Source organism: Myzus persicae, unplaced genomic scaffold (genome assembly GCF_001856785.1).
Source record: "Myzus persicae strain clone G006 unplaced genomic scaffold, MPER_G0061.0, whole genome shotgun sequence".
NCBI lineage: Eukaryota > Metazoa > Arthropoda > Insecta > Hemiptera > Aphididae > Myzus > Myzus persicae.
Genome location: NW_019102267.1, coordinates 333,203 through 345,463, shown reverse-complemented (window position 1 = coordinate 345,463; position 12,261 = coordinate 333,203). Strand labels below are relative to the sequence as shown.

Here is a 12,261-nt window from a genome sequence, read left to right as displayed (position 1 = left end):
TCAGACAGGCTAGGTTAGGTACGCTTACACAATAAATACCAGTCGAAATTATAATTCAATTTTCAACTTGACAAACTTTTCTGATGAGAGCGTCTGAAATCAAAATTTTTTTTACGAAATACCTACGCTTCTAAAGTTTATTGTGGCTGGCTCTGGGCGCGCTCGCTAGTGCTCTATGCTGCCCTAGGAGCCTTAGCGCAGTGTACCTACGTCAAATCCGCGCAGTGAGCCAAACATATAGCTATATAATTATTTTCAGGTGCCATCACCTGTCGATCACTATTTAAGATAGTTTATTTTAAATCGTGCTGCAATGTTGCCGATTAGCTTCGGAGAAGAGAGAGACGGACTCTGGCTTACAAGACGTCAAACTACTAAACAGAGGATAATAAAATGAATATTTAATTGAATAAATATTGATTTTACTATGGAACAGAGTAGGTACATATCTCGCTCTCACGGAATCGTTTATACTTATGGCCCGTGACTTCTATCACAAAAGTATATCCACAGCAATTAATATCCAATAGGTACCTAGTACGAACAATATCCAAGATTTTTTTTTTTTATTACTTAATTTGTATTTCCACAATCTGTTACATACATTTTGACCAATAAGTGAAATTGATGAATTAGATAACTATGGCGGGCGTGAAGGACGGATTAAAGATACCTTCCAGTGAAGGCACTTTTACAGACTTACAGTTAAAAATGTAAAAAAAAAAAGTGTTAAACAATGTTTACAATAGTAAATATCATAAGGAAAGATAAGTAGAAATAACCAAGGTAGATATAGAAAGAAGAACAAAAGAAGTTAGATTGGTCTAGACTAATAGGTCCCTACACCACCGCCTTTTCAACCTTTTTTGTGGGTTGCCGGGTAAATTTATAGACACAAGTTCTTTGATTAATATCCAAAATTAAATTTTAATATTTTATTAATCAACAAATTGAAATAAAATAAAATATAAAATGTAATACGTCATATAGTTCCATACTACATAATTATTACATCAAATCTCTAAATAAATTATGAGAACAGTAGAACTAGAACACCCAGACACCCTCATAGACAGTCTATGAACTATGAGTCATAGTTCATACATTGAGTCTACTCTCTACGTCTACGATTTAAATTATTCCACTCTTGTAAGTGGCTATGAATATTAACGGATAAACAGCCGCTACCATACCAGCTTTTCCGGTCACCAGTGCCAATCTGACGAAAAGAACTAACAATAATGCTTCCATGCTTTTTAATAGTAGTAGACGTAGACCTCAAGGCGCGTCCACACGACCACACCTGAGCACGCTCAAGATGAGCACCGCTCGCGCGCCAATTTCTTTTGAGCATGGCCAGGAGACCGTCAGTCAGTGGCTCACTGGCTCGTGCTCAGCATGGTCTGCCTCTCCGCGATCATGTTTGCGGGGTTTGAAATGTTTGAATCTGCTCACTTTACCGTCCACACACAAATTCATCGTTAACAATTGGCATGTATGCTCACCCTGAATACGCTCAGGTGTGGAAGCGCCTTTAGATCATATAGTATTATATATATTTTATTTTTTCTATTAGCTATACTATGATACCTGAACATTTACAATTATACACGATACTATTATGTATTATGATCTAATTGGTAGACATGTTTCACGACGTTCATGGCGTGCGTACAATAAATTGATCCTTTAATTTCTCAGTAGATAGTAGATACCACTACCGGAATTGTACGCGCTGGATTTCAAACATGCCTCAACATTGTGCATATAAGTTGGGTACCTACTTAGGCTTAACCTAGATTGTACCAACGATCAACCATTCCTGCAATAGGTAGCTGTTGGTATGTTTCCTAACGGAATCGGCTCATCAGCTCATCAGCTATTAGTATTATATAGGTATACGTACATTTCTGTTCAATTAGCGTTAAAAAACAAAATTGAAAATTTTGAATGGAAAAACACCAAGCATAGCTTACTTTACCTACATAGAGAACATACCTACATCCGTGTAAGAATAATGACAAAAAAAAAGTGTATTTATAGACATTTCAAAGTTCCCAACGATGACGAAAAGAACGAACCGATAAAATGGGCGAATGTAAGTTCCTACACGAGAGTAGCAGGTACACAAAATACATACGTTAGTTCCTACATGACGAAAAAAGGTACATATTAAAGTTCCTACGCGGTAAAAACCAGGTACGTATGTTAGTTACTGCGGAAAGGGTTAAATATGTATATTATACACAATTAAATATGTATATACGAATTTAAAAAAACAAATATATTATAATGATTAAAAAATATAATAAAAATCGTTTTTTCCCGTAATTTTGTATACGTTCTGCTTTAAATGAAGTATATTAATTTAATGTATATTAGTAAGCTACGGCTGGACATATTATTATTAAAACGATACGTCTGTGTATAATATACATATTTAACCCTTTCCGCAGTGTAGGAACTAACATACGTACCTGTTTTTTACCGTGTAGGAACTTACATATGTCCGTGTAGGAACTAACGTATGTAATTGTTTACCTGCTACTCTCGTGTAGGAACTTACTATTCCCCGATAAAATGCCTGAATCCCGTGCTCGAAACTCTTTTAAGGCGGGGGGCCCATACACGATCAAACCGTTTGCGCAAAAACATGGATGTGCAAACACACGTACATACACGGTAAAGCGGTTTGTGTGAATCTCAGTCATTAGTACGTTTTTGTATATTACGTAGACATAATGTCTGACACAGAAATTGCTTGCGCCGCGATAATTGTTGCCTGTTTGACCGAAAAGAAAAAAGAAAAACGAAAAAGAAAGCAGAGAATATGGATGAAGGAATACAGTAAATTCGGTGTATTATTAAATCGTAATAGATGATTCTCGAAGTAGTTGTAGCAACCCTATGCTTAAACCACAGAATAGGTGAATTTCACCTATTCTGTGCTTAAACTGCATAAACTGCAGTATGTAGAAGTTCCTTGATTTTTAAAACATCTGCCTTGATTGATAAAAAAAAAATGGCTGATTGGAGGGAAAAAGTATTTTGCTTTTTGTTAACAGAATACACTAAATACTAATTCCGTAATGGCGTAACAACAAATGGACGTTAATACCTAGTCTATTGCCTATTGGTATAATGTCGCTAATCGCTATTTTGGTTATTACTTTTTGAGTGCTTCAGTAGAGCTTGTGTGTTGAAACTTGAAAATACATGTGAGGCGTTTTTCCATTATAAACATTTAAACGTTTTTTCGTTAGTGTTGTGTTTTGTGTATTATAATTCAATACGTCTTGTTTTGAATATCTAGGTAGTTTTTTTAAAAACCATTATCATTTAATTTAATTTATACATCGTACTGACGTTTGCAGATTAATTGCATTTCAGTATCTATTATTTTTAGCATTTTAAGGATAAGCAGCATATTACTTCAAATTTACTTTCCGTGAGTATATTAACCTAAGCTATTGACAAATTAATTAGCTTATTATTATTAGGCATTTATTTTATTCTCAAATATATATCATCATAGGTACTTGGTGTTTAGGTGTTACAATCATGTTTGTACAGTGTACCTGCAATTAATTATCACTTATATGTACTATTTTAAGCATGGAGATTTGTCAATAATTTTAATGTTCACAGTTAATTTTTTACATAGGTAGTTTGTACCTATATAGTTTTTTTTATCAATCTAATTATAAACAACCTCAAAGGCCTCTTGTGTATAACATTGTTAGTAGTTTTATTTCTTCTATTGATGATTTTCTTTATCGTTTATTGCTATATAAGTTGTGTTTAGTGAAGATTGCTTTACCTATTCTATAGGTAAATGATTTCTAATTTGTGCATGTTACTGTACTTAAATGCATGTTATTATTTCATTATTTTTACTTTATATTTTATGAATATACCTACCTGTCAGTAGTACAGCTAGAGGGATATAATGTTGGGAGGAGAGGGGTTGTAGCCCACCACCTGATATTACCTGAATAGTAACCAGTGATATAATTTAATTGTATACAAAAAACGATCTTAGCAGAGATTGTTTGTCAGCCTAACATATTTTATATTATATTTGTATTGTTATTATTAATACAGTAGCCAGTAAGTTGAATTAATATTATGGTGGTATATAATAATATACTTAAGAAATTTCAAGTGCCCACAAATAATAATATTTTTAAATCACAAATAATAACTAAAATTGGTTTTCTTAGTTATTTAATGTGTAATTTCATCCAAATTTGAACTGAAAGAAAACTATAAAAAACACACGAAACAGTACATTCATAAATATCTGTTTGTATGAGATTGAAAAAAAAAAGATTAAACTGAAAGTATCATCTTAGAGTGTGATTTCCATCATATATTTGTATTGTTCTGTATATGATAATCAATTATTAAACTAATTTAAATTAATAAGCAGATATTTTTTGGTGTATAAAATAGTCTACTATTAGTCTACTTAGGTACTTATAACTGTGTATTAACTATTAATTAAATGGATTAATATGATTGTTATTAAATATTATACATCACAATATTAGATTGACAAATTGACAATTAAAAATATTAAGCATTGTCAATACAAAAATAAATCACTATAAAAATATAATATATTTTTTATCTCTTATGCAGATATCAATAACATCATGGCTAAAGTGCAGCTGTCAAATGTGGTTGTCTTAGATAATCCATCTCCATTTTTAAATCCTTTTCAATTTGAACTTACATTTGAATGTATTGAAGATTTAAACGAAGGTATTTTTAAAGAATAAATACACCCATTAATTTCAGATGACTTTTTCATATATTATGTTTTTTAGATTTGGAATGGAAAATGATTTATGTTGGATCTGCTGAAAGTGAAGAACACGATCAAATACTTGATACTATTTATGTTGGTCCGGTTCCTGAAGGAAGACATATGTTTGTTTTTGAAGTAATAACCTCAATATATTAATATTTAATTTTCTAGTTCTATCATTAAACGTTCACATATTTTTTAGGCAAATCCTCCAGATGTTTCTAAAATTCCTGTAGAAGACGCTGTTGGTGTAACTGTTGTGCTATTGACTTGTTGCTATCGCAATCAGGAATTTGTTAGAGTTGGATACTTTATTAACAATGAATATACAGATCCAGAGCTGCAAGAAAATCCTCCAGCTACACCTCAATTTGATAAGGTAAAAAAATATTTATAGAATTTAGATATCGAAATATTTATTTTAATAATTTAATAATTATTTATATTATAAAGTCTAGTAATTTAATGTAACCCAACTAATAATATAATATATTATAGAATTAACATTTTTTTTAAAGTAATTTTATCAAATTATAATGAATACTAATACAAACAGATACTCATGATGATTTATTTTAAAATGAAAAATATCAACACATTTTACATTCATCAACTAATTTTTAAATTTTTATTAAAATATTGAATCTTAATAATCTGGATGGATTAAGTCATGAACATAGTTTTTATCACTACCAATTTTATATATATAAACATGTAGAACAAGAGTCGGCATTCTGTGGCTCTTAAGGTTATGGTTCTACATTGAGATTTGTATTCTTTATACAAAATTATAGTATATAATAATTACAGATAAATATCTTCAGAATTCATTCTTACTTCTTTATAGTATAACTTAAATATTTTAGTACTGTCATTTCTGTTAGATAAAGTATTTTTTTAATAAATGTAGGTTATATCCTACATACTCTATTAGTGACTTAAAAAAAAGGTTCAAACCAATAAGGCTCATAAACATTATGGATTTGTACATTTTTACCCCTGATCTATTCATTACTATTATCTACTATTTGAAAATATTTTTCATATTTTCTAAGGTGCTATTTATTGTGTTGTATAGTATATATGTATTTTTTAAATCTACATATGATTTTATTTACTTTAGATGACAAGAAATATATTGGGTACTGAACCTAGAGTAACAAGATTTAAGATTAATTGGGATGACTCCGAACAACCTACTACTAGTAATGGAATACAATCTACCTGTCATGAAAATGAAGATTCAAACCTACAAGAAATGGATGAAGAAGTGTCATCTTTGTTATCTTCCCATGCAGACAATAGCCTTAGTCAAAGTCCAATGGAAGTATTGTAAATCGACTGATCCAATATCTCATCTATCATAATATCAATATTTTTTCTAAGTAATACATTTTATAAGAAAAAAAATAAAAGAAATGTTAATCATGTAATAAATTTAAAAGCAATTAATATAAAGTTGAAATAAAATAAAGACGTTTTTTATTCAATTTTGTTAAATAACTTCAGCCCTTTATTTTATATCTTAAATAAATTATAGAACACAATAAAAAAAAAACAATATTGTATTAAAAAATTAGCAATTTTATACAATGCATGGGGTAAATATTTGTATTATTTATAACTCTTCCTTGACGTAAGAGGGTTTTAATTCTTCAACTCTTTTGATGTAATCTGTCTTCTCTAAACAACCATCACAAATTTCTCCCCAGTTATCCAATATTTTCTTCAAATCTTTCACTTTCATCTTCTTCAGGTTTACTGTTTTCCAATCGATTTCTTTGTCTAAAATGAAATAAAGTTTGTTAGCAAAGTGGCTGAATATTAATAAGTAGAAGTATAAAAATAAATGAGTATAAATATAAAAAATAAAAAAATTTCCAACATACCATATTTAATATCGCACACTTGAGCATCCATTTTCTTTAAGCGTTCACAGATTTTAAGAGCTGGCATAGACCATGATAAAGGTTTAGACATTTCACTTAATATACCAGTTGCCGAATCTTCTAATCCACCCAAATAGTAACACTAGAATTATGAATAATATGAAATAATACATAAATGTAAATTAAGTATTATACACTGTAAATAAAATAATACAGTTTTTTCTACAATATAGGAAAAAAGTGCTATAAATTCACAGAGTGATCTATTTAAGTGACTACACTTATTATTTCTAAAAGTTTTAACTTTTTAAAAATATTATTTTTGTAGTTCATTTCTGAAAAAAATATTTTTTTTTACTTTTCTAGATGACTCCATACTTTTTAATTATTATATTGTTAAGCAAAAATATTATTCTGAGTATTACAATTTGTCTCTAACAATTGTTTAGTACTAGTCTTTTTGTTACGGGCATCCCATATGAGCCGGTGATAAATGTATAAGGCTAGGTAACGCACATTTTGAGCAGTTGGGAGAGGTTGCTTGTTAAATGTGATAGAGGGGCAGTTTATGGGTCTGAGTGTGAACGTGCAGTAGATGGAATGGATTTGTTGAGTTTAAATCCCCACTCTTTGTACCATGCCGAGAGCACGTAGAGGTAGGTTTGGGTTCTGTTGGATGCCTTGAGAGGGTCATGGTTGAAGGCTAAACTTTGGGATATGAAATAAAAAATGTAAAGTGTCATTCCAAAAAGTAAAATACTTAAGAAATTGTAAGATAAAAAATATAATTTTCTTCAGAAATGCTGCTTTTAAATGACGTAAAATACTATTAAAGGATATTTTCCAAAAAGTTGAACATTTTTTAAATATTGAGTGTAGGCGCATGAATGGATCACCAGGTATATCATATATAGATAAGTAGTTAAAACAATTTTTGACACTTGAATCTTAGGAATTTTACTATAATAAGTTGCAGTACTGTTTTCTTTTGAGACAATATAGGATTTGCAAACAGTTGTTGTAGTTAACATGCCTGATAACTAAATGCAAATTTTGGATATTTAAAAGTAAGAAATGTTAGTGAACTGACTATTTTTTGCCATTTGTACTTGAAGATTGGAACTGATGGTATTGTTTGTGATTTAACAAAATGTTTTTGAAACTTGTGCTATGATAAAAGGTATATTCAATTTTTAAACAGGTGTTGATAGATTGTTTTTAAGCTGAGATAGGTACAACAAAAAATTAACCACTGAAGTTTCAATTAAATAAGATTTCAAATGCATAAATTGCTACCTCTAAGAAACTTTTCGAGGACTGTTTTTACCCAAAACATATTTCCTCAGAAAACAAAAATAATATTGTTCAGAGATAAATTTCAATAACTGAGAACAAAACACATCTAAAATGTTTGACTCTTTTTAAGGTGAAAATATATTTTATTTGAATACCTACCAGTCTTTTTTCCTTATCAATCTTTGTAGACAAGCAATACTTTCTGAACTGTTCTTCAATGTTTTTTGGTTTCAATTCACCTTCAATTGATTTTGCAAACTTATCAATTGTGAGTACACAAACTATAAATTTAAATTAAATTATAAATTAGATATTTCTTAAGATTAACATAATCACAATAATATTGAGTTACTTACCAGGACAATCTTCTTCAGTAAATGTTCGCGATTGCGCTTGGAATACATTAACAATGAAGTACACACATACGAACAATATGTGTTTATCCATTGTCAAATATAATTTTACAGCACAATATTCAGAATTATGTCAATTTATTAATTTTTATAAATTAACTAAACACTATAATGATATATATACATATATTATAGAAAAGTACAGAGATTGAATTCAAGCTATCGAATTATTTTAGTATTTTTTAAAAAGTTGTGAACGACAATTAATAATTTTTAACTTTATTGAAGCGGCAACATATTTTTAAGACACATCACAAATTTTGAACTTATCAAATACATGTATAATGGTATTCTACTGTTCAGGCCGTTCAGGGATATAATCCAAACACGACTTGGCGAAATCTCATTGGTCCGACACTCCGGTATGATTGAAGTATGGAACGCGCAAATTATATCATACCCATAGAATGATATATACAACAATCAGTTGTGCGGTTATCAAATATTACTTCATTAATTCGTGATAATTGCCAATTGAAAAATGATAAATGAGTATTAAGATTTTGGATTTCTTTTTCTAATTCCTTAGTCCTCAAGGTATTATACCTTGTCACATTGATAGTTAATCCAAAATCCAGATACTCAGTTGATCGTTAATTTCTTGAGCATTGATCCTTTTGTGATCACGTCATCTTAAAAAAATAGATCCTTACGAAAGATCAAAGAATTTTTAAATCAAAGTGGAAATGTGAAATCCTTGTACTTAATAGTTTATCTATTATTTATTTTATTTTTGTTCTATAACATTCAATACATTTTTATTCGTTAAAATATTAATTAGTTTTTTTTTTTAAGTCTAGATTTAGATTAGTTTTATAATTATAACGATAATTTTTAATGTAAAATTAGTACTTGGTACATAACGACTTGTTGTTAACATGTCGATTTTGTAAGTATTCTATGCATCTATAGTAAAAAATGTAAAATGGTAAAAGTCCTATGTTCGTCCTGATATACATTATACATATTAGAACAAATATAAGGTTTTATAAAAAAGTTATGTAGGCATGTACAATAATTTTGTTTATGCCTACGCACATTTATCAATTTTCTGTAACACACCTAGTTTTAATAATTTATGGTGATCTTTTATTTTATAGTATACTATTTTTTTTTTCATGGCTTATATACCATGACGGCTTTTTGGGGCCTTTACCACGTCCCCCTACAGATCTCGATCATCCACATCCTCATTTAGTATACTATAGTGTTTGTAATCAATGGTTCTACCTTTAATTTGTTTTGTTTTCAATCCTCATATTATCAAAATTATTATTTTTTATGAGAAATATATACCTAAAAAAATGCTGTGCGTCAAATTATTCAAGGAGAGGGTGGTATATATATTAAAAAAACTACACAATATAAAGTAATTACTTACATTAACCAAACAGTTTTAAAATATCATTATAAAAATGTTATCCTAGAATTTGTATATTTTTTTGATTTATGATCAAACTTGTTAAATACAAGTGACAACCATATTATATATAGCTTTAAAATTAACCATATATCTGTTAATATATGTCTATGGTTGATCGGTCTGTAGCTCACATTGTTTGTACATTTATTGTTTTATATAATAATTAATAAGCCTAATTAGATGGGGTACCTTAAACCAAATCTAACCCCCCTCACCTTTCGTATATAGCATACATGCCATAAACATTTATCAGTTAAAAATTTTGTTTTAGGATTGACAAGAAAGGAAAAAAAAATACCCGTAAGCCAGTAGATAGCGAGCACATACAACATGCAGAGTTCATTAAAAAATGTCATCTAAAATTAAGATTAAACTCTATGAAAATAGGTGCTGACGAAGCATGGCAAAATCACTGCTCTGATGATTCACTTTTAAAAGTAAAACAATTTTTTTTGTATTCTTCAAATGAATACTTGGTTGATATTTATTTATTTTACTTGCTTTTTTGTTGTATCACCCTAACTATAACTTTAGACGTTTACAATTTGCCTGTATATATAAGGTATATTTATATATTTCAGAATTATTCAAATACCATGCACAAGCTTGCATCACAGTTTTGGGATACGAATAATAAAAATGAACCGTCAAGTTGTAGAATCTCATGGATATCACATAACATATTAAAATATTTTCAGGAAGATTATGTAAATGAAATAATCCGTGAAAAATCTTTAGCGCAACGATTTAATGTATTTTGGAGTATTGATGATTTAACCTCTATGCCTGAAAATCCTTTTTATCTACTTGATGTAGGAAGTTGTTATAATCCTTTTCAAAAGTATTTATCATATAAAGTGTTGCCTATAGATATAGCACCAGCTATCAAAAATGTTGTTAAATGTGATTTTCTTACAGTACCTCTGGATATAAAGTTAAATATTTTTGATAATGTTTGTCAAACATTACCACTGTCCAATTTTGATATAGTTGTTTTTTCTTTATTTCTTGAATATTTTCCATTGCCAAAACAAAGATATAAATGTTGTGAAAAAGCTTATAGGGTTCTTAAACCAGGTGGTTTATTAGTTATTGCAACCCCTGATTCTAGCCATGCATCATATAATTCCAAAATAATGAAAAATTGGAAAATATCCTTAAGTAATTTAGGATTTTGGCGTATCAAATATGAAAAACTAACTCATATACATTGTATGGTGTTTAGAAAATGTTTATTTAAACAAATTCCCAAAAATTGGTTGCACTCTTTGAATATTTTAAATAACATTGAAGATTTAATAACTATCCCACAAGACTCTAGAAATTATGAAAAAATTAATGAAACATCAAAAACTATAATACAGCGTGAAGATGATGATGATGTTGCTAACTTATTTTCTGAATTAGTTAATGTATAAGTAAAGTATTGTTAAAAACAATTTTGAACTTTTAAAAATTTTTTTTTTTTAAATTATAGTTATAAGCTTAATACTATTAACCTGTAATAATGGGTTATTATTATATATTTGTGTTTAATTTGTTTTCTACTCTTTTAGAAATAAATTGGAAAATTAAATATTTATTTTTTGAACTTATGAAAAACCATCTATTCTAACTTAACACTTTGAATACCAATTTTAAATTCTTCGAGTTAATTTTAAATTTTTTAAGGAGACTTTACACTTTCAGTCAAAAGCGAAACATACATTGTTAGTATTATACAACAATACAACACTCAAAAATAGCGTTGTGCACTTATACCAGTATGTTGGCTTCGGTATTACCTACCAATTACCATAGCAGTGAGAACATGTGTAATAAACAATACACCAGTCTTATTGATTCCATCCTTGAAAGTTGAAAATCCTTGATGGCCTGATATCTGAAACTTGTGGTGAAGACGTGTAAGCTACAGGCATCTATGAAACAATATTATTCCCATAGACACAACGAGAAACTGAAGTATTTCCTGCCCCCTGGCACTGTTTAAAAAATCAACAGACGAAAATTCTCAATATTTTTCAAAAGCGTTAAGAAATAAAAACAAAAAAATTAGGTACAATTTATATTTTTACAAAAGTGCAACTAAAAAACTAATAATTGTAGATACCTACCTACTTTAAATTGTCACCAAATGTTAATATAGGTAATCATTTTTTAGATATGATAAAATTTGTATGTATAAGTAATTTCTGTGTTCATAAAACTTTCGAAATATTGCAATTATTTTTTAGCTCTTTGTAGACATAAGAAAATAAAAAGGCAAAAATGTTAGTTTTTTTTTTTAATTATGTCGATACATTTTCTTTTTAATTTTTAGTCGATCAAAAAAATTTAAAACCCAGTACAACATTCTTCAAAAGTTGTAGTTAGTGGAAATAAAAAAAAATTTGAACGTAAATCCTAAATAATTTTTTATGAGCATCT

The 12,261-nt window shown here is 28.8% G+C and overlaps 3 protein-coding genes across 5 annotated transcripts; 2 read left to right on the top strand and 1 right to left on the bottom strand.

Moving 5' to 3' along the window:
- The first annotated feature begins 3,037 nt into the window (after window positions 1–3,037).
- On the top strand, window positions 3,038–6,270 carry LOC111031681 (histone chaperone asf1). Of its 3 annotated transcripts, none has more exons than XM_022311730.1 (6): window positions 3,038–3,313; window positions 3,375–3,448; window positions 4,645–4,767; window positions 4,833–4,948; window positions 5,016–5,192; window positions 5,937–6,270. In XM_022311730.1, the coding sequence occupies exons 3-6, from the start codon at window positions 4,659–4,661 to the stop codon at window positions 6,147–6,149; spliced, it is 615 nt and encodes a 204-aa protein (XP_022167422.1). In that variant the 5' UTR covers window positions 3,038–3,313; window positions 3,375–3,448; window positions 4,645–4,658; the 3' UTR covers window positions 6,150–6,270. The 3 variants fall into 3 exon arrangements, with proteins under 3 accessions (XP_022167422.1, XP_022167423.1, XP_022167421.1); XM_022311731.1 differs by having other exon boundaries at window positions 3,050–3,313; window positions 3,407–3,448; XM_022311729.1 differs by having other exon boundaries at window positions 3,051–3,448.
- Window positions 6,271–6,360: 90 nt separating this feature from the next.
- Window positions 6,361–8,679, bottom strand: LOC111031682 (mesencephalic astrocyte-derived neurotrophic factor homolog). The gene is made up of 4 exons (XM_022311732.1): window positions 8,355–8,679; window positions 8,158–8,279; window positions 6,703–6,844; window positions 6,361–6,598 (listed from the first exon to the last, which is right to left on the bottom strand). Exons 1-4 carry the CDS (start codon window positions 8,443–8,445, stop codon window positions 6,432–6,434), a joined length of 522 nt encoding a protein of 173 aa, XP_022167424.1. The 5' UTR covers window positions 8,446–8,679; the 3' UTR covers window positions 6,361–6,431.
- A 153-nt stretch (window positions 8,680–8,832) lies between these two features.
- Window positions 8,833–11,416, top strand: LOC111031680 (probable methyltransferase BMT2 homolog). The gene is made up of 3 exons (XM_022311728.1): window positions 8,833–9,300; window positions 10,106–10,271; window positions 10,416–11,416. Exons 1-3 carry the CDS (start codon window positions 9,290–9,292, stop codon window positions 11,250–11,252), a joined length of 1,014 nt encoding a protein of 337 aa, XP_022167420.1. The 5' UTR covers window positions 8,833–9,289; the 3' UTR covers window positions 11,253–11,416.
- Window positions 11,417–12,261: the final 845 nt, after the last annotated feature.